Source organism: Drosophila gunungcola, unplaced genomic scaffold (genome assembly GCF_025200985.1).
Source record: "Drosophila gunungcola strain Sukarami unplaced genomic scaffold, Dgunungcola_SK_2 000018F, whole genome shotgun sequence".
NCBI classification, from domain to species: Eukaryota; Metazoa; Arthropoda; class Insecta; order Diptera; family Drosophilidae; genus Drosophila; species Drosophila gunungcola.
Genome location: NW_026453200.1, coordinates 1,027,478 through 1,050,064, shown reverse-complemented (window position 1 = coordinate 1,050,064; position 22,587 = coordinate 1,027,478). Strand labels below are relative to the sequence as shown.

The window sequence follows — 22,587 nt, the reverse complement described above, 5'->3', positions numbered from 1 at the left end:
ATCAGATCAGCTGAAATCGGAAGGGTGAAGGTGGATGCGCTCTGTGCAAATCGGAGTTTCATATTTGTTGAAAATTCCAACCGTTTCCAACGGATGGATTGTGTGGAAAGAGGGCATAACTGGGAAGTTTTTGGAGCAGCAAAGCTTTATGGACCATCCCTTCAACGGATGATGGAAAATGGATGAATCTCTGTGGAAATACGCTATCATTCAAAAATTTACCAAGTAGTGTCATAATCCCAGAAATGCATTTACCAGGGTAAAACAAAGGAAAAAACCATACTCTTGTGATTCAGCCCACACAAAAACCTACTATGTTCTTCAAAAACAAATGTCCATGTGCATATAGAGTATAACGGTCAAGAATGGATACATCGTAAATTATTTGACGTTTTTGACACCTCTAGTAGATCAGAGCGTAGATACACATACATATATAAATCAAACATTTAAACAGTTTAAATGCAAAATATTTTGTAATGCTTTTTTTTTTAAATATTGAAGTATGCACTTAATAAAGTGTTCTGAAATATAATCGTCTTTATGCGGCATTTTAAATTGTATTATTCATGTTGAAAAGCTGAGTCAAATTTTACACAAAAATGGATACATTTGATGTGTCGGATAGGAACAGGTAACATATTTGTTGTATATTTTATACGCGTTGTTTCCGAAATAATTACAATCGTGTGTATTTTTTTATAGCTGGTACTTTGGTCCCATGTCTCGACAAGATGCTACCGAGGTGTTAATGAACGAGCGTGAAAGAGGAGTATTTTTAGTCCGTGACAGTAACTCGATTGCAGGGGATTATGTACTTTGTGTAAGGTAAATGAACGAACTTACTATGTAGGTTTATTAGGATTGTCTAAACAAAAACTAACCAAACTTACCCACATCGTTGTTGATTTTGGGTTTAAGCTAACTATTTCGAAAACAAAATACATTGGAATTAAGACCGTTTCGCAATGGTTTACTTATACAATACATATGCCAGTTAAATTTTTGTACAAAAAGTATTTCTCCCAATTTAAAACCAGCTTGTTTTTGATCTCGTTTAAATTTATCCATTTTTGATTTAAAATATTTATAATAATTATTTAATAAGAGATAAACTTTTTTTTTCAATCGAATTTTTTCTAGTAGGGTTAGTTGCTTAAGCAGTTGGTTGCTTCACCTTTAAACCTCTTTGAAAGTTCAAAAAAATCGAACCTTAGACTTTATCGGTGAATAATTACGCTAATAAGTATATCTTAAGCATTTATCCTTTTATTTAAATTTTGTTATAATAAAGGGTTTCACATAAAGGGTTACCAGGCCAGAAACCTTTAATGTTAATTTTCTCTATACTTGAATTATTTCATTTTGTTGTTTGCCAAACAATTTAAATATTCTGAAAACTGTTCAAATTTATTCAGAAAGCATTCTATGGATTGCGGCTAAAGCCTAATCGCAAGCTATTAGCTATAATTTATGGAGTCCTACGGCAGCTCCTCATGTCAATAGTACGTCTACAAAAAAAAATACAATCACACCCATATCCCTTAACTTCGTTCACCCACTGCCATCATACTCAAATAGATGTCTCCTGGTTCACTTAACTAGCCTTGAGGACCAAAGAAAAATACATTCACTACTTTTTTTGAATGACTTATTTGCTGGTAGCATAGACTGCCCATTACTTCCATGCCATGTAGGCCGTTCTTTTAAACCATTTTTTTAAGAAGCCTTCGGTGGAACTATGCTGCCAATAAGCTTCTCTGCCGAAGAATGCGCTTATATAAAAAATTACCTGCTAGCATGCGGTTTAGCTTTAGCCGTAATAAAAGGGCAATTCGTAACCACCTATCTGAATATTTTATAAAGTGTTTTATGTAGTATAGTAGCCAGTAATTAACATGAATAATGTTTGGGAAATAAATAAATAAGTATTGTTATTAGAAAGCAGACCGCAGAAAATAAGTTCGTAACGGTATACTTCGTTTTGAAAACACTGTACAACATTTTTAAGGTCATCGATTCTGAACCAGATTTTGAAAGTTTCTGCTGAATTAATTGCAAAAACTAGAAATTCTGCATTAATTTTTTTTCCAAATTGGTTCGGGTTTATATTTTATGCTTTTATCCATTTTGTTGTTTAATCATTTAATTTGGAAACCTTATTTGATATTTTGATACTGATATATCTCGTAAACCGAGAGAAATCATTTTTTTTGTTCTTTCAGCAATCTTGTAGATATCAAATGGGTGAAAAAAAATGCGGAAAAATTTTATCTTGTGCCTCAATATCGCAAAAATTTTTAACAATTAAAAGTTAAAGAGTACAACGAAAGGTTACAGCAAATGTCTAAAATAAATGTGGTCTATAGTTGAAAAAATACGAAAAGGAGCGACACAATTTGTTTAGTGCGGAATTCACAAAGGTGTTTTGTGAATATTTCAATGAACCTGATTTATTTGCTGAAGGTTGTACACCGTGTGCAAAAAATGCTAATGATTGGAAACATCTGAAACAAGAAAGGAAGCAAACTTCGGCAATCCGAAGTTTTAATACCCTATTGCAAAAAGGAATAAGTCTTAAAAACATCTATTTTCGATTTATATGCGTATATGCTAAAACATTGAAGCTATAATGATTTTCATTTAATTAGTCGATCGTTTCTATGTCAGCTATATAATATCGTTTTCCGATTTCAATAAAATTAAAAGCGTAATTTTGTGATTAAAAGAACTAAAACAAAAAATTCACAATTAAAAAGGTTAAAATATGTTTTTCATTTATTTTTTAATATTCCGGTTGTTTCCATAGAAGCTATATGACATAGTCGTCAGGTTTTAATCAAATTTAAACCGAAATTCTGAAAAATTAAACCGTAGCTATATTTTTAAAAAAATATACAAAAAAATAAAAATTAAAGCTATAATTTTCTTTCCATTTTGTTCCCGATTGTTTCTATGGGGCAATATGCGATAGTCGTCCGATCCGACTCGTCCCCACTGATACCTGCAATAGGAAGACAACTTTAGGGAAAGTTTCATGCAGATAGCTTTGCGTAGAAACGGAAGGACTGACGGACTATATCGTTCAAAAAGTCTCCCACTAACACATACGTAGGTTGCGCTACTTGTACCAAATCCATATTTGATAAATAAATATATGATTAAACCTTTTTAGGCATACTTTCAAAATATGACAATCCAATCAGTAGGTTACACAGTGCTGTAAGCAATTTCATGATTTATCATTGCTTTTTAATGAACAAAATATGTTGTTCAATGCCAGGAAGGCTTGCAAATTATTATTTGGACTCTGCACCAACATAATAAACCATTTGTTATTGGTATGCTGAGCTTAAATGAGGTCGTTCAGACACCGATGATGCTGAGCGCGCTGGACGGCCAAATGAGGCAGTTAGACCAGCAAACTTGGAAAAATCACTGAAAATCATTATGGACAACCGTAAAGTTAAAGTGAGGGAGATTGCTGATATTCTGAATATATTAGCAGGCAGATTGTTCATTACTTAGACAATGCTCAGTGTCACAAGTCGATGAAAACGATGGCAAAAATGCATGAATTGGATTACGAATTGATGCAGCACCCACCGTATTCTCCAGATCTGGCCCCCGGCGTCTACTGGCCTTTTGCAGAACTCAAAAATTTTATCCATGGTAAGAATTTGCCTCGAATAAGGCAGTAATCGCCGAAAGTGAATCATATTTTGAAGGCCTCAACAAATCGTGACATAAAAGTGGTATAGAAAGATTGAAAAAGTGTTGGATTGATTGTATCGTCCTATAAGAGGACTATGTTGATGAATAAAAAGGAATTTTGCCGAAAAATGTGTTTCAATATGTTAGTTGGGAGACTTTTTGAACGAAGTGTTAGTTCTTCTCATGGCTTAAAGGAAAGGAAGTTAAATAAAAAGAAAACTATATACATATACACGCTTTTACTGCTGGACCTCCAGTGTTTTAAAACCTGCCAGACGAGATAAAGAATAAAGTTTATAGTTTAACGTATTTTTATGAAAAAATCAAAATACTAGTTTAAGCAACAAAATGGATAATAGCATAAAATATAAAACCCGAACCAATTTAGTAAAAATAATAATGCAGAGTTTCTAGTACTTTCTGAAGCAATTTTCAAAAATTGGTTCAGAATTTGTGTGTTGCAACAAAACATCAAAGTTTTAAACCAAATATTTAAAGGGCTACCATTTCCTTTTTCAGCATTTATAGAAACGATTTTAAACATAAGCGTTAAAATGTATCTTTTGACATTGCACAAACCACATTTTGGTGCATGAGTTAATATAGGTTAATCGTAGGAGTAAGAGAGCATCATGAACACGTGAATAAAATTTCAGCAATGATGGTTCCCTCATCCTGTCGCTATGTTTTTTCTTGGCGCCCAGCTGTTAATTTTTAATGGTTAGTAATTCCCTTTAAAAAAAAAATAAAATTCCTTTCCGTATGTTATTTTTAGTATTTTGTTTACAAAAAGTTATTTCAAGCACCGGAGAAATAAAATAGCACTGGTGTCACAGTTGGTCGGTTGTTAGGTTGTTCAAACTACAACGCCAAATTAACAACGCCATAAACCATCTTTTAGTCAATATGTTGATCTGTGAAGCAAGAAGGATCCTTTCAAGTCTGATGCTGCGCTTAATAAGGAGCTGTAAAAAAATGCGACAGATCAAGCAGTTCGCAGATATCAAAGAACACTAAGAACATCTAAGAAAATTTACACTTTTAAATTCGAGGCTTATTCCATACCAGCAGAAAAGCCAAAGAATGGTTAATGGAAAACTTTGTCAACATTTTGGAGTGGCGTTACCAAAAGTATTCAACAGCCTTCATGGCCAGAGTCGTGAAAATACAAGTGTATGGGTACAAGAGCTTTACCACCAACGTGTGGTTCAAGTAAACAGTGATGATATTCTAGTTCAAGTATTACATGTGGATTCTAACTCAATACTAGTTCTAATTTGGCCCAACAATCCAATCGCTTCGATGCGACCCAATAGCCAGCGATGTTAAGGGACGTGATCCTTGTTGATTATGACCATGTCATTACTCGCAATGTTTGGGGAGCGTGCAGTCCAATTCGTTCGAGCCTGTAGCTCGTTGATATACTCTGTTGACCATCGCCTCCATATTAGTTATCCAGGCGTTAAGGCGGAAAGGTCGCTGGGGTCCGATAAAGGTTTAGACAGAAGGCGTGAGTTGAGGATGGCCTCGGTTTCTGCAGCAACTGTTGAGAGGTCAGCCGGGCATCCTTCAGCGTGCGAAAGAGAAGATTCTTTACGCTTTTAACAGCAGCCTCCCACAGGTCTCCAATGTGTGGGGCCCTGGGAGGAATGAAATGAAAGGTTAGTAATTCGTTCGTACAGTATGATGTAATATGGTTCTTTAACGAATGAACCGTTAAAGAGAAACGCCTTTAAGTCCTCCATCTCATTGTTTGCACCAACGAAATTTGTTGCGTTGTCGCAAAATATGTCGGAGGGCAGGCTTTGCCTATCGGTCATTCCCTTTAGAGCACCCAAGAACTATCACGGTATGTGCTGCCTTTGTGGCAAAGCACACAAAAATTGCGATGTAACTTTTTATTGGCACATTTCCTCGAACCCGTAGATACATCCGCAGAAGTCTATGCCGCAACGAGCGAATGGTCCTGAGAGGGTGAGACGTTCGACTAGGAGGTTACCCATAACCTGCTGCATTAACTTGGGTCTGTAACGTACACAGTGAACGCAGTTGCGTACAACACGGCGAGCGACTTCTCGGGCGTACACGCCCCAGTATTGTAAGCGCATTAGTCCTTCAAGTACCATCGCACCGGCGTGATAGTGACGAAGGTGTAGATGTCTGACGTAGTTGACGACGGTAAGATCCTTTGCGGGCATTAAGGTGGGCTGCTTCTGGGAGTCTGGACCTGTTGCAAGTTCCAGACGACCTCCGACCAGAAGCAGCTTGTATCCATCTATGACCTGTAGAAAGGAAGATAAAAACTTTAGATGGCTACCATGGCTTTCCAATGCAAAGCATAGCTCTTCGCAGTTCCAACGGGGAAGGCAAAGCCACGGTAAATTCTTTTAGCTTTCGAGAGGCGTCGCTAAATCGAAGCATCCATGCCACCAGCCTGAGTTCCGACTGGTGTGATTCCTTTTTGTAAAGGGCTTCCAAAACAAGATTCTTTGAAGCCAATTTTGATGCAAGGAATGCTGATCTCCGCTTTTCCGTGTTTACGATCTTCATGTCCAATTCGCACGAGAGATTAAAAGGCCGTAATTGTGGCGGTGTAGCCAAAAATGAGTTCCGACAATTTGCATACTCGTGACATTCGGTCCGCTGGGTTGTGACGTGTCTTGGATATCAAAAATATAGTTTCCGATGAAAGTGGAGAGCGTCGATTAATGTTGTTGTAATAAGTGAACAATTGCTAATCACGCTTGTTGAACGGGCATTGGAACCGACTCTGACAATTTCAGGAGCCAAATTTCTTGTAGCAGGATTTTCGCTAACATGATGATTGGTGAGAGAAGTCCCAGCGGATCGAATAGAGATGAGGCCACTGAAAGAATAGCCCGCTTTGTGATTCTTTCCGGTGTGACCTTTGGATTGAAACAGAATTTGAAGGTGTCCTCTCATTGATACCATTTCAGGCCATTGTGAAGGCGCAGTAGTCGAGACTCAGATCCTTGACAGTCATGTTCCATCGTGCTCGTTTTAAGGATGACGATGACTTCAGCCTGAATCTTGCTTAAGAGATCCACCGTGTCTGGTCCACCGAGGAAGTCATCCACGTAGAAAGACGATTTAATAATCTTGCACCGGTTTTATATGTCTCTGCGTGTTGGTCGGCAAGGTACGACAGGCTGCGAGTTGCGAGATTCGGCGCTGAAGCTGTGCTGTAAGTGACGGTGTTGAGCTGGTAAGTGCGCAGCTCCTTGTTGGCGATGTCTCTCCACAACTTGCGATGCGCCGGATCAATCAGTACTTGGCGATACATTTTGACTATGTCGGCGGTGATAAGTTCTGAACCTTATGAGAAGCGTATATTAATCAGGTTGAATTGTGGGTTCAGAGACTTATGGGAGCTGGTAGAGCATGAGGCGTCTAAGACTACCCGTTACTCAGTTGACGTGCTCTTTAACTTGAGCACGCTGTGAAGGGATATATAATGTTCGTTGAGGAGTGGACAGGTGACCATTTCCATGTGACCCAGACGCTCATGTTCTTCCATGAATTCGATTTTAACGGCGTTCCAACAATACGAACCTTGAACGTGCCGTTTCAAGAGAATTTCCCAGCAGCTTAGGGTCATCTTTGAGAGGCAATGGTGGGGACAATGCGCCATAAGCGTTCCTTGTTGAGGTTGATTTAGACCTTTAATGATAAGAAGCTGTGGAAACTGTTGCGTTTTCCTTGGTTTCCTGTGCGTCCTGAAAACACCCAGCCGAAGATAGTCTTTTGAAGAGTTAACAATTGTGGGCGTTACTTGATTTGCCCAAAAAACAGGGCCTCAAAGAATGCTTCCGTGCCGGGTAGCAAGTCAATGTGGCGTGACTAATAAAACCTTTTATAAGCGAGTGGCGCATTTTCTGACAGGTTCCATGATGAAACACTAATTTCCGCATCAGGTTGATATGTAATTTTTGAAGTAATGCAGCATTCAAGGGGTGTCTCCGATCCACCAAACCGTGACTTGACAGTGGTAGACGTGCGATGCTTGATACGTCTGAGGGAACCTAAAATACTTCGAATGTCCACTTGTGCCTTGCACCGAGGTTAACAAAGTTGTTGCTAGTAGTCTTCAGATATAAAGTTGACTTGTGAGCAGGAATCCAATAAGGCGCGTCCTTTAACGTAGTTGCCTACTGCGTCCTGCAGTAGAGAAAGTGACTTGGTCGTGGTTGTTATTCACGACCTCAGCGGATTGGTGCTGAGGTTGCGTGTGAGTAGGATTTGGGCGCCGATTGTTTCTTGAGTCCTGATCAGGCGCGTCTGAGTGAAGCATGATGTGATGCAGCCGTGAGCAGATTCTGCATCTGTTTGAAGAATGGGCAATTGGATGCCTGATGAGTCCTTCCAAGGCAGTTGGTGCACTGTGATTTCGCCCGAACGACCTTGAGTCGCTGGGACGAAACCATGTTCTGGAGTCGAGAGCATCTGAAGATCCTGTGATTCTTGATGAAGCAGATTGGCAGTACCTTTTAATTAAAGTTGAGCAAGCGTCCAAGACGGAAGTATTGCAAATTTTAGGGATTCTTTCCAAATTTGCTGGCTCCTTTTGTCCACCTTCTCCATAACAATGGCAATTAGCATAGCCTGTGGTGCGCTATCTGCGCTTCGGTTCCTAGAGAACGCAGGGAGTTAAATAGATCCGACGCCTTGTCGACTAGGCTGCGCAGCTGTGCACTATTTTCAGTGGACACAGTTGGCAAGCTAAACAGTGACGTAATTTTGTCTAAAAATACGATTGTAGGATTATCGTATCTGATTTGGAGGCGTAGTAAAACCTTACCCTAATTTTCAGGTGTGACCAGAAACGCCTTGACGGTCTCCTGCTTCAATGTCCTCGATGTCGGTTTGGACACCCATAATTTGCTTAAGATAGGCTTCCAAAATAGTTAGCCGGCATGAAAGTTCTGCCGGCGTCGGCGCAATTTGCGGCTTCTCCGACTGTTCGGCCTTCGCAATCCAGTTCAGAGAGTGATCATTAAAAATGTATAGCTCAACAAAATGAAATATAAATTTAAATTATTAGTCATAACATGTATAAGTTTAGAAGAATTGGTAGAGGTTACCATGACTTTTTTGAAATGGGGAAAAAATAACAGTTTAATATACAAAAATAAAAAAAAAAGAATATGTTTACTTAAGTTTTTTTCAGCAAAAAAAATGAGTTAATTCCAGTAAAAAATGTCGCCAAACATCGCATTTTCTTATTCTTGGCTATATGGAACGCAATTATTATGCAAATTTTAAAAAGGGTTTGATTTTGTGTTCCTGTGTTGTTAATTTTAGGGAAGAATTTTTTATTTAAATCAGCTTAAATTGACTAAGTAGAACATCGGTTTTGGTTCACATCTTAATTATAGTGAGTTTTGCGTATACAAAAAAATTGTAAAATATTTACACATAAACCCTATTTTGTTTTTATTCAGAGAAGATACAAAAGTTAGCAACTACATCATTAACAAAGTTCAACAACAGGATCACATCGTTTACCGCATCGGGGATCAAACGTTCGATAACCTACCAAAACTATTGACTTTTTACACACATCATTACTTGGATACAACTCCTCTAAGACGGCCTGCATTTAAAAAGATGGAAAAAGTAATAGGAAAGTTCGATTTTGTTGGCACCGTGAGTATATACCAATATTTATATTTTTGTAAGTAACTTTTAACTAACTTTTTCACTTTTTTAAAGGATCAAGATGACTTGCCATTTCAAAGAGGTGAAGTTCTCACAGTTCTTCGAAAAGATGAAGATCAATGGTGGACTGCCCGTAATTCATCAGGAAAAATTGGGCAAATACCGGTTCCTTATATTCAACCGGTGCGTAGAAGAATATTTTTAAAGATATTTTAATTTCAGTTAAGTTTAAGTTTTAATTTAAGGCGCAGAACGTGACATATTCGCACATCCAATTATAAAGTATAGACAATGCTTATATACAATTCGTATACAATTCTCACTTGCCGAAATGGGGAAGTACTTCGGGTTTCAGTGGATGAGAATAAAACCCTGAGTGTAGCCGCGGGATTTAGGGTTCGACCACCAAAATTTCTCCGCCTCGGTAAACCGATCGTTTACTTTACATTTACTGCAACGAAAATCATTGTTTTAATTTTTGTTATGGCTTGCACCGAGTATATGGCGGCAGAGGACTTCATAACCCTGTAACTTCTAAAATATTTTCTTGAATCGGGTCCCAAATCTTTAGCTTTTATAGTTTCCGAGATGTCGATGTTCATACAGATGGTCATGGCTAGATAGACTCGGCTAATGAACCTGATCAAACATGTATACTTTATATGGTCGAAAATACTTCGACCTGTTACTACATACTTTTCATCGAATACAATATACCTATTACGCTACGCTTAACGGGTATAAAAATAGTTTTTTTTTGTTGTGAAGTAGTTACTTATGCATTACCTTCGCCTCATTTTACAGTTTATTTGGCTAGTTGCACGTTCTACAAAAGAGCTGTCGTATGAATTAATGAATTAAATTCATGCAAAAATGTCTTTCAAAGTCTATTGGCTTCAGTACATATTTCACCCAATTTTCAAGTTTTTCTATGAATATTGCTGGGTTTTAATGTTCGCAAATGGTTGATTAGGGCAATCCCATTGATTTTGGAATAATTTTACGTTCGACATTAATTCTGGTCCAGAAAAGCTCCCAGTTCCTTATCTTGAAACTTTTTTGGATGACCATAAGGGGTGACCCCTAGGCTTCCTGTAACGTACGTCAACTGGAGATTTATGCAAAACAAACGATACAAGCAGCACAAGTTGCTTCATCTTATGTAAATCCTTTGAAGTTTAAAGCGTAGTTTAGGAATCGTTTACTTCTCATAATGTATTTATATTCTTGATCAGAAACAGATTGCGAGTTCTTGTAAACAAGTATGTATTTCCGTCTATTTTATTCCGATCGATTTAGACATTAAACTTTTGCAATCGTGTTTTTGTATGTGTATGCATTTTTAGATAGTTATTTTATATATTTTTATTATTTCTATGGGAGCTATATGATATAGTCGTCCGATTTTGTTGAAATTTAAATCGTAACTTTAAAATATGTAACCATTACTATATGTCGAATAACTAAAAAAAACGAATATTTAAAATGCAAGAACATTTTGTTCTTTAACCAATGCTTAAAAAAATGGATAGTTATTTAGACATAACTGGTAGTAAACCTTTAAGGAATATTTACAAACTACTGGTTTTGTTTTAAGCCATACACGAACATTTCCGGATATTTAACCATTTCTTAAAATTAATTTGTAGCATGATGATTGTATGGATGAAGATGCTTTATATGGCTTAGATAATGAACGCCTAGTTTCATCAGACTCTCTGTCGGGATCTAGCAATCTACTTGGAAGCGCACTTAAAAGGACAGATTTAAATGTAAGTGTTAAATTATAAACAGTTAAAATATTTATTTTTAATTATTTTTATTTTTCTTGTAAAATATATCAATAGCGCAAACTGCCTGCATATGCCCGAGTAAAACAGTCAAGGGTTCCAAACGCCTATGATAAGACTGCATTGAAATTGGAAATTGGTGATATTATTAAAGTCACTAAAACAAATATTAATGGACAATGGGAGGGGGAACTAAATGGGAGAAATGGTCACTTCCCATTCACGCACGTTGAATTTGTCGATGATTGTGATTTAGGCAATAACTCCGCGGAGATACGGTAAATGGCAGTAAAAGTGAATGGGGAATTGAATCTTTTTCTGAATCATTTTAACTTTTAAATTAAATGTAATAAGCCTAAGTTGTGCAAACCAATTGTTAACATAATCAGAAAAGTAAATAAATATTGGAAATAAACGGGTATGAAGAACACGTTTTAAATGCAATAACTTAGAATTCGTTATATCTAACTTCCAGGTTTTGGACGAATATAGCGAGAGCGGTAGCCAATAAAGCTTTCATTCGCTTATGCGAATTCGCCCCGCTTATAGGTTCTAAGAGAAATTATAAGGAATAAAATTTTGTGATCTTTTGAACTCCTTCGCAATCACTCTCTTTCTTCGTCGCAATTTTCGCTAATTTTTATAAAAGCTGTTTTCGTAATTAAATCCGCCGAATCCTACTGCAGTCACAAGTTCGCGTTCCATTATTAATACAAAATAGTATTCAAATTTTCATGGTGTCCCCGACGTGATCGCAGTAAAGTTCGCGATTTTTTTTTACCAATTTTTTTTGGTGAAAAACTAAACAATTCCCAAACAAACACACACACACAAGCAAATTACCTTGAGGCGTTGGCTTCGTTAAATGTTTGCCTATTCAACGAAGGGAACAGGCCAACCTTTAGCAAGTCAGGCCGGGAATCGATTATCGATTTGACCTTCGCCAGCCCAGAACTGGCACGTAACTCCGCATGGAGGGTGTCAGACTTCTACACTCACAGCGACCACGCGCTGATCATCACCCAGACAAGACCCAGATTGGCCTCTCCTAGCAGTCGCCTAACGTCCTACAAAGCCCATACCCTTAACACAGTGGCCCTCCTAGCACACATGGAAGGCGTCTGCGTTACAGGAGACGCTAACACCTGCGCAAAGAACTTAGCCGATAGAGTTAAGGCGGCGTGTGATGCCTCCATGGGAAAAGCCACGAAAGGTGGTAATGGGCGTAGACCAGCTCCGTGGTGGAACGAGGAGATAGACGGAGCGAGGAGAGACTGCCTGGCGGCCCAACGCAGGTGCCAGAGAAGCAGAGGACGCGGAAACCAAGAGCTGAGCGAAGCAACCTATAGGGCCAAGAGAAATGTGCTGAAAAATGCGATCAAAGCCAGCAAGGCCAGATGCTTCCAGGAGCTGTGCGAAGCCGCGGATGCAGAACCATTCGGGTCAGCATACAGGATGGTCATAGGCAAGCTCAACAGGCAGCCGACCCCTACTGACCACTTGCAGCTTGGCAACATAGTGGCTACTTTGTTCCCCACACAGCCGCCGCTTACCTGGCAAGCCACCGGATTAGGCGATACCGTACCAGCGAAGCCGAAGTACTGGCAGCATTAAGGAAAACCAAGGCTGGAAAAGCCCCTGGTCCGGATGGCATTCCCAATGCTGCACTGCACACAATAGTGGCAGCTTACCCGGGTATATTCGCGGAAATGTACAACAAGTGTCTCATCCAACGAACCTTCCCCACAGGATGGAAGCGGCAGAGATTAATGCTCATCCCAAAACCGGGAAAGATGAACGATGACGCATCGTCATACAGGCCCCTTTGTATGCTAGATACGATGGGTAAGATATTTGAGCGCATAATATGGACCCGCCTCGAAAAGGAACTCGACGATCTCGGAGCTTTCTTGGACCACCAGTTTGGTTTCCGGAAGGAAAAAAGCACCATTGACGCGATCCGAGCGGTCACCCAACTGGCTGCTAAGGCAATTGAAGGAGAAAGGTGGATAGGCGGCTCAAAAGAGTACTGCCTCGTATGCACTCTTGATGTCAAGAATGCATTTAACTCTGCCAACTGGAACCTTGTCCTGCGAGCGCTTCGTCTATTGGGAATTTCTGACTACCTTACCGACCTCGTAGCTGACTACTTCAAGGACAGAGTGCTCACATACTCTTCAGACGTCGGAGAGCATGAGTACAAGGTGACAGGAGGAGTACCTCAGGGCTCAGTGCTGGGCCCGATCCTGTGGAACGCCATGTACGACGGGATCCTAAGGCAGGCACTACCCGAAGGAAGCACCGTAGTGGGCTTTGTGGACGACTTAGCGCTGGTAACAGTAGCTAAAACCCTCGAAGAGGCCACGGTAAGGTGCAGCCTCTCCATAGACACCCTTATGAGCTGGCTCGCAGACAACGGGCTATCGCTTGCCGAGCACAAAACGGAGGCAGTGCTCATAAGCAGCAGGAAGATTGTTGAGAAGGCAACAATTCGAGTCGGATCAACCTTAATAGCATCAAGCGACTCAATCAAGTACCTTGGGGTAATGATCGATCACAGATTATCGTTCAAGACCCACCTAGCTTATGCAGCAGCCAAAGCGTCCAGATCGACTGCATCCATCTCAAGGATGATGGCCAACACCCGAGAACCAAAGCAGCACAGCAGAAGGATTATAGCCACAGTGGTGACCTCGACCATCTTGTACGCCGATAGACCTCCTGGCGGCAGAACGAAGGACAGGAAGTACAAAAAGTAGGACCCAGCGCAGCAGCACGATAGAGGCTTGGCAAAGGAGGTGAAACAGTGCGAGCACAGGACGGTGGACGCACAGGTTAATCCCCAGTCTAATCCCTTGGCTGCAGAGAAGACACGGGCAGGTAGATTTCTACCTCACACAGATGATCTCCGGGCACGGATGCTATAAAGAATACTTGTACAGGATCAAGCACGAGCCGAACCCCTGCTGCGACCACTGCGGCACCGCAACAATCGAAGACGCGGAGCACGCATTCTTCATCTGCCCCCTATACGCGAGGAACCGAGCAGAAGCTGAATTAAGAACCGAGCGTTTCCTGACAGTGGAAAACGTTATCAATTGCATGCTGGAAAACCAGAGGAATTGGGATGCGGTAGCTAATCTGGCCGCTGGCATCCTGAAGGACCTAAGGCGTCGAGAACAGAGTCGACGCAACTAACAATAAGGACGAGCGGCAACCTGACCGTCATCCGTCCCGCGAAGTATAGCTTTGCGGCGGTCCCGCGGGAACGGAACTTTTTACTTCTTCTTCTCCTGTCTTTTGTATTTCTTCTATATATATTTAAGCTTTTCTTAATTAAAAAAAAAAAAAAACAAACAAATTATTCGTGACGGTTCGACTTAAAAAAAAAACAATTTAAAACTTCGGAAATACATTTTGTCGCTGGAAATTTTCTGCCGTTCGTTTTGTTGTTTCCCACGCCATATCTTCGTCACCGCTGCAACTTTAATTGTTTAGTTTGCCTGCAGCCGCTGGAATACGGATTTAAAAAAGGATTGCAATTGTCAAATCGGCCAAACAGGTATAGAGTGCTAAAACTTAAAGTTAATCTGTGGCGTTTTCATGATTGTGTTATAGCCCATCTTTTAACATTTTGCATTCGTGTAAATAAATAGTAGATAGTGTGCTTTCTAACCAAGAAATAAAATGTTGCATTTACTAACAATCAAAATTCTGCAGTAAACATAAATATATGTGAATCGCTTTGGACCATTAAATCAAAAACAAATATTCTTTGTCGACCCAATTAGTGCAAACTTAACTCCCCCAATTTTCGTCGTAGTGAGCACCAATTTAGGGTAATATTAAAAAAGCTGTAAAAAAGTGAAAATTGTGAAAGGTGCCTTTTAACGTCAGGCTTAAATATTCGGTGCCCTTAGTTATCGGTCAGTGTATCATTCTCCGTTAGCATTTGCATTTGCTTTGGAGTTGAGCCGCAAGCCGCGTACACACATTCACGCACACCGACACCGCTGCCGCGATTTCGAGTTATCTTTGGTCGTGTTCGTTCTCGATCGCTGGCGCAGTGCAATTGTTGGTTGGCTTAACGCTTGTTTGTTTTTTTTGGTACGCTTGAGCTTTAGCGTGTGCTATCCTACAGTGCGTGAGTTCGGCACGTAGGGTTAATATATAAAATATAAAAACCCTAAATAGGACTTTTTGCACTTCTTTCGGCACATAGCTCCCCTACACTGCGTGCGTTCGGCATATTACTCGTTTGTTTTTTTATTATATTATTAAACAAATATATTTTTTTAATGAAAATATATTTTTAATACTTTTTCGATACCAACAAAAATAAATACAATTAAATGAAATGGCAAGCAAGGACATCGAAGAGCTTAAACACCAACGAAATATTTGAAAGAGGGTAAATTATCTGTGAATCCGGTTGAGCTTAAGAGTCGTTTAGAAATTTTAAATACGCACATTAAAAATGCTTCACTTATTCAAAATCAGATGGAAGTGAAAGATGCAAAAGACGTTTTCCGTTCTAACAAAATCGTTGCCTTTATCAATTTTGACCAAGACTAAACAAAATAATATCGAGAAATCCGCGTCGCCGCAAAATCGCCCGTCTCAATGCCGCCTGCCGATCTTCGCTTTCCAACGTTTAGCGAAAAACACTCTGAATTAAAAAATTTTTATTTTTGAAAATTTCGTTGCCAAAGACGACTTTTTACACGATATTGAAAATTTCAATCATTTAGTTTCGTGTTAAGCTGGAGAGGCTTTAGGAACAGTAAGTGCCTTTCAAGTCACTGCGGGAAATTATCCCAAAGCCCTTGCTAGCCTGAAGCGTGTGTACGATAATGATTTCCCAATTTTTTTTTGACGATATATAGGACCGACCCAAGGACGCTTCCTTGCGGGACCCCAGCACAAATTTTGCGATCTTTTAAAGCACCCAGTACATGATTTACTACCCTGTGCACTTGCTCAACATCAAAATGGCAACTACGAAAGCCAAACTGGTGGTCTGAAAGTGCTTTATCAAACGCCGCTATAGTTAAGAGCCTAGCAAGCATGATCCGCTCAACAGTCTTGGAAAAAGTGGATAGGAGATTAATGGGCCGATAGAAATCTGGGGAGCACAGGTCTTTTCCTTTTTTTGGTACCATTATGACTAGAGCTCGTTTCCAAGGGTCTGGAAAATGACCAAGGTCTGACCAAGGCATTAAAAAATTGGCAAAGCTGCGTAATGACTGTGCTGGGCTGACCGTTTGCTACCTTTTCGTCAATCGCGTCCATGCCAGGAGCCTTAGTGGAAACTAGTCGCCTAATATGATCACGAAGCTCACCCTCAACACTAGGGCCAAAAGAGAGTCCTAATCTAGAGATAGTTGTTTGGACTTCTTGGCTTGTTGCAAAGTCAAATGGAGTGAAGCGATTTTCCAAATCAATTGCAAACCTTTGAAGCGGCTGTCTTTTTAGGTTGCGGGTGCATTTCCATAGCGCAAACCCGTGATTCTGGTAAGGGTCAATGCCACTGAGCTCGCCCATAAAGAATTCAGACTTGGCCAATCACGCATTGGCAAGGGTTGACTTGAATATACCGAAGGTCGCGAGGAAGATTTCTCAAGGCTAGGTTTCCACCAAACGTCAGCGGACAACGGTCGTCAGTTCATAGGCGCGGAATTCAAAAAATTTTGCACGACAAACGGGATCGAGTAAATTAGCTGTAGGTGACAGTGTTCTTATTAAAAATTTAATTTTTTCCCCACAAGCTAACACCAATATTTGATCCAACGGTTAACGAAGTGACCAGCAGAGACGGGGATGTGGCCCAGGTAACTGCAAATGGGTAAACGTATACCAGGAACGTCAGTCACCTTAAGAAGGTAGAACCCGCTGCTGCGGTTCAGCCTGCGCAAGACCAATCCCCGGAAAGGACTAGTGAATTATCCCCAACCAAACCAATTGAAGCCGGGCCCACCTCGTAGGTGCCACAGACACGTTCAAACTACGTCTGGAAAAAAAGGAGAGGTGTTTGAACACTGTTGAGGATTGTAGCCAAAAACGGAATCCATAAGCTCAACACAGCACAAGGTGGATAAAGGGCTAAAAGGAGTTCAAGGGGAGTCGAAGAGAAGCATTGAAAGCGTGCAGTCCAGGAGTGTTACACTTACTAAATAAACGTATTAACCTACAAATCGTGTTGTATTACTGGGGTGTTACAATGTTCATAGATTGTTAAGTTAGATCCTGGGGTATATTAGATAGATAGGAAACTTTTACACTTACAAATTCTATTTCATTTGAGGAATCAAGCAGAAATATAACGTACATTTTAAAGTATAAAACTTCAGAAAGGTCAGCTATCTTCAAACTGTCTGAAACCGTTTTTATTGTCCCTTGAAGACACGTTCGCTGATAGGCTCGTTCATGTATTTGGCTATAACTACAAGGCCAGATATACTTCTATCTGTGGCGAAGCTGGCTCAACAGAATTTGGATCCACATCGAGAGGAAATCTTTCACTGGCTGATCACTTGGGAGTCTGAGAAGCCACCCGTGGTAGCACTCAGCACAAAGTTAAGCTAAGTATGTCGCCCCCCTACAGCGACTAAGGAAGCAGTATATATTCGTAAGCTATAAGCCGAAATTGGTCTAGTAAAGAATCCTTCAAAAGTTTTATTTACGTGTCTTGAAAAATTTAGTCCAATATAATTTTCTCGTTTTTGTCTATATAAAGAGAACGTTTGTCCGCTAACTTAGAACTTTAACCTTAATATAAAAATGAAATTCACCAAATTTTAATGGTTTCTTTTATTGCTAAAATGTGTGTTGGGAAACGAAAAGGAACAGTTTTGCGACACTTTTTCCACGAGGCATTCCGTTTGTGTACACTGTCATACTTAGTTCCAGTTCAACGTCCTGTGGCCCTTCTAGTGATTTCTTCAGTAGTACACTGACTTGGTTGTTGTTTTTGATGGTGCTATAATTGATATAATTGTTATATTTCATAAAAATTAGGTTTAATATTTATACGTACTCAAAATTCTTGTCAGTAGCCTTTTTAATATTGTTGGTTGCTTGTATGCGAACAATTTTAAGATCAAAATCAATGTTATCATACCAAAGTGGACCCCTCAATGTAAAGATTGTTCGACCCTCCGGAGATATCATTAGCTTGGATACAAAGGTTATAAAATTGTATGTGTAGGCTGAGGGTTGTGTGTAACAATCTTCTCCCTCGCAGAAATTAGTGTTTTGTCGGCATCGGCTGCAATTTACAAAAATGTAATTATTTATTAACCAAACATTAAAGAGTGTGAAAAACAACAATAACCCAAACAACTACATCATTTAAATTATGAACGGACAACGTGAACTGGGGAAAAGTACCACAGGTCACAATGGACGTTTTACACGGGTTTTTCGACGGCGGCGTATATCGGGCGACGAAAAACGTGATCACCCAAAGACAGATGACCATAACCAAACCACATTTTGAACGGCAATGACTTTAAAATCTGTGGCTGACCGAAAGGGATGCGGACGGGGATTTCGTCGTAGGATCAAACTTAATAGAGTAGAAAGCAAGATGTGAAGTCTTTACTCCTTCATCTAGACAAAAGTTAGGCTTGCTTGATCTAACGATTTAATCCGGTTCACAAGAATGTGTAACGAACAGATTTCTTGGTTTATCTGCTCGCTACGAATGTCGTGCGGTTAGCTCAGAAGATGTAAGTGTTCGTCCCACCAAATTTATATAAACGTGACCGCAATTTTGATCAGTGAAAACGTACAAAAAGATTGGGAGTATACAAGGATCTTTGATTCGCCGACTTGACCCTCGGCCTGGGTTTTGTATTGCCAATGTAGAAATATGCTCCGCCGTCGTCTCCTTCCCACGTTGAACGCTGGGTTGTGATTGCTGCAAAGTGGTATCTCTGGCTCGGCGGGATTACAGGGCTTAGGGATGCGTCACCGTTCCCAGACTATGGTGAACAGGCACTGTGCTCTCAAGGCGTAGGCCTTTCGCAGCCGCAGCCTCCTGTCCCTCGCTCTGTCCCGGCCGGTCGCACTGGACGTCGGCTCAGTTTCTACCTGACGGTTCAGGCGTACGCCGGAAGCCGCCAACGCAGTCCTTGGGTCAAACGCCAGGTTCTAGACGAAAGCTTCCACCCTACCCTCTCTGCCGCAGACTTTAGAATTCGACGTTTATGATGCTCGCACGGCGCTTGTTGTTCGTCGTCCTGGGTGTCCTCGTTGTCCTTGCTCTACCTCCGGATGTCTCGGCGGCGTATATCGGGCGACGAGAAACGTGATCACCCAAAGACAGATGACCATAACCAAACCACATCTATAGATGTGTGACGAAGACTCTGACGTCGCCACATTAATTCCCGAACCTCATGAATTTAATTACTAACACGTCACTATAATTAAGATAAATTTTTAAAGTTCTTAATTTATAATGTAGTTTAAATATAATAATCGTAGCCTTAAGCAGAACCTAATTGCATTACTTTAAGTACGAGGGGAGTAAGAGCGGGAAAGACAACCGAAGTCTAGAACCTTCACTCTGTTGCTGACAAATGGAAAAAAGAGACACCGAAGTAAAGACAGAAAGAGGCAAGGGAGCGATCGGCGTGGTGAGATAGGCGGAAATTTGCAACCACGAGGGTGAAGATCAGAAAAGAAAAAGGGGTTAAGGGTTGAGTGTGAGCGTCATGATCGAGCGGTGGTCCGTACGGAAAAAAATTCGAGGAGAGTTAAGCAAGGCCACGCGGTGTCATTCGGTAAGTTTTTGCTGGTGGAGCGAGGCACTTAAGAAATTCGTAACGCGAGAAATATGTTCAAACCATTGTACTAAATGCCAAGAAAAAGGGAACCGTGAATGAAGATTGAATAATAATTCGGGTATGACACTACATTGTTCGCCTCATGTATTGACGGATTCATTGAAGCTCAGAGACAGAGACAACTATATGGATACTGCTTGAGAATTTTTTTGGTACTATGTTCACGGTCACACTGCCTTTTTAACGTTAAATTCAAAGTTTATTGTTTTGTTTATTGTATTGTTTCTATCTCGCTTATTCTAACGTTTAAAGATTTTCGGTTTTTACCTTTAAATGGTAAAAAATATTTCGTATACATTTAAGCCTCGCTTTTTTATTCCGTTTTGTCGTCAACTCCAATGAATGAGCAAAATTGTACTTAAAAAGTACAAGTACTCATTGATGTATAGGCCCCGGTGGTATTTTATCGAATGTTATTTTTGTTTCCCAATTTCGTCTAGTATTGTACTCTATCGGGTATCGGGTTCTGTTCATCGACTGTAATTTTTGGTAACAAACCTCTGCTAATAGTGAACATCCATAGCTTATAAAAAACCATGGATAATAACGTGAAAACCGTGTAAGTTGTATAGTAGTTAAATATAATTTATGGGTCTGTCCGAGTAGATCGTAGTAAAATGAAACCATGGGCCCGTCCGAGTTTTATTGTAATTTTTAACGAAATCTTGTTCCTTCACGATTTTATCATAGTTGTTAATACGGGGTGCTTTAGCAACAAGTGCAGTAGAATAAGATATATAACATTTCATCCTTTAAAAGTTTTCTTTTTGAAACTCAGCATTAAAGATTTTAAATTATGTACATTTGGACTTACTTTTTTTGTTCTGCATCAATAGTGTATCCATATGGGCAATTAATGGTAGTACATTTATAGCTTCCCCGGGTGTTTGTACAAATGTCAGTCTAAAAATATCAAAAATTAAAACAAGAAAGAAAGCCTACTTCGACAAGCCGAAGTAAATATACATAAAGGTTAAAAAGGCGAAGAAGTCAGACGGCCCCTACCCTTATACGAGGAAGCAAGGTGGCTTCAGGACAAGGTTATGGTTGTGACCACTCCGGAGACTTTTACCGGAGATTGGTTGTGTTGCTTGTCCAAATCTTACCCTGGGACAAGCTGAAGGTATTTAATTTCAATCAAGTCTAGAGCGTCAACGTGCTTCAAAACTGCACACCAAATCTAACATCCTCGAATTTATAAATGATGAAGATGGAAGAAGAAGCTAGCTCAAAGCGTTAAGATATCGATGAGAAAGATGCCTGGGTGCATTTTGAACGGCAATGACTTTAAAATCAGTGGCTGACCGAAAGGGATGCGGACGGGGATTTCGTCGTAGGATCAAACTTAATAGAGTAGAAAGCAAGATGTGAAGTCTTTACTCCTTCATCTAGACAAAAGTTAGGCTTGCTTGATCTAAAGATTGTATCCGGTTCACAAGAATGTGTAACGAACAGATTTCTTGGTTTATCTGCTCGCTACGAATGTCGTGCGGTTAGCTCAGAAGATGTAAGTGTTCGTCCCACCAAATTTATATAAACGTGACCGCCCTATTGATCAGTGAAAACGTACAGAAAGATTGGGAGTATACAAGGATCTTTGATTCGCCGACTTGACCCTCAGCCTGGGTTTTGTATTGCCAATGTAGAAATATGCTCCGCCGTCGGCTCCTTCCCACGTTGAACGCTGGGTTGTGATTGCTGCAAAGTGGTGTCTCTGGCTCGGCGGGATTACAGGGCTTAGGGATGCGTCACCGTTCCCAGACTATGGTGAACAGGCACTGTGCTCTCATGGCGTAGGCCTTTCGCAGCCGCAGCCTCCTGTCCCTCGCTCTGTCCCGGCCGGTCACACCGGACATCGGCTCAGTTTCTACCTGACGGTTCAGGCGTACGCCGGAAGCCGCCAACGCAGTCCTTAGGTCAAACGCCAGGTTCTAGACGAAAGCTTCCACCCTACACTCTCTGCCGCAGACTTTAGAATTCGACGTATCTGATGCTCGCACGGCGCTTGTTGTTCGTCGTCCTGGGTGTCCTCGTTGTCCTTGGTCTACCTCCGGATGTCTCGACTGGCTCCGCATCTTGTTGGCGTAGTGCTCACGATTCTGTAAGCTGCCGTTCTGGGACTCTAGAGGTGAACTGCTCTTAACGCATACGCCATTCGAGACACTAGCTAAACAAACGCGCGTCTTCCGGGCTTGTCGCACCAGGACCTTGTACAATTTCTGCAGGACGATAAGGTAAACGCCGGAGTTCGCCAATGCAGTCCTTGTAAGCAGGCAGCTAGTTCTAGACCACTTGCCTTCTGAGCCCACGGTTCCTCGTCGAAGGACTCTATTTGTTCAAATCGCGACAGAAGTTGTGACAAAGCGCCTGGACTTAGCCGTGTGATGCCGTAAGGACCTCAGCTACCTGTGTCTCAGTTGATACTTGTTGACTGGTAGAAAGCGACTAATCCAGCTTCCTGCGCTTGGCCTGCTTATATAGGCCTCTGTTTTCCGTAAGTTCTCGGTGCCTCCTTGCCTCCTGGTCCAAAGTCCACGGTTTTACCTCCACTC

General features: G+C 40.7%; 2 protein-coding genes and 1 long non-coding RNA gene across 5 annotated transcripts in view; 2 read left to right on the top strand and 1 right to left on the bottom strand.

The window, feature by feature from the left end:
- The first annotated feature begins 240 nt into the window (after window positions 1-240).
- LOC128263748 (adapter molecule Crk) lies at window positions 241-11,630 on the top strand. 3 transcript variants are annotated; one of them, XM_052998896.1, is made up of 6 exons: window positions 241-634; window positions 706-823; window positions 9,226-9,381; window positions 9,448-9,576; window positions 11,043-11,165; window positions 11,241-11,630. In XM_052998896.1, exons 1-6 carry the CDS (start codon window positions 603-605, stop codon window positions 11,463-11,465), a joined length of 783 nt encoding a protein of 260 aa, XP_052854856.1. In that variant the 5' UTR covers window positions 241-602; the 3' UTR covers window positions 11,466-11,630. The 3 variants fall into 3 exon arrangements, with proteins under 3 accessions (XP_052854856.1, XP_052854855.1, XP_052854857.1); XM_052998895.1 differs by having other exon boundaries at window positions 247-634; window positions 706-828; window positions 9,177-9,381; XM_052998897.1 differs by lacking the exon at window positions 241-634 and having other exon boundaries at window positions 706-828.
- LOC128263752 (uncharacterized) lies at window positions 1,162-3,843 on the top strand. The gene is made up of 2 exons (XR_008268509.1): window positions 1,162-3,111; window positions 3,176-3,843. It is a non-coding gene; the product is annotated as an uncharacterized LOC128263752 (long non-coding RNA).
- Window positions 11,631-17,974: 6,344 nt separating the features above from the next.
- LOC128263743 (fibulin-2) overlaps window positions 17,975-22,587 on the bottom strand; it is a 43,877-nt gene continuing 39,264 nt past the window's right edge. The window contains exons 11-13 of the mRNA XM_052998881.1: window positions 20,850-20,938; window positions 18,220-18,450; window positions 17,975-18,162 (exon numbers count right to left, since the gene is read on the bottom strand). Of these exons, the coding sequence (XP_052854841.1) occupies window positions 18,000-18,162; window positions 18,220-18,450; window positions 20,850-20,938 (483 nt within the window). The 3' untranslated portion in view covers window positions 17,975-17,999. The remainder of the gene's footprint in view (window positions 18,163-18,219; window positions 18,451-20,849; window positions 20,939-22,587) is intronic.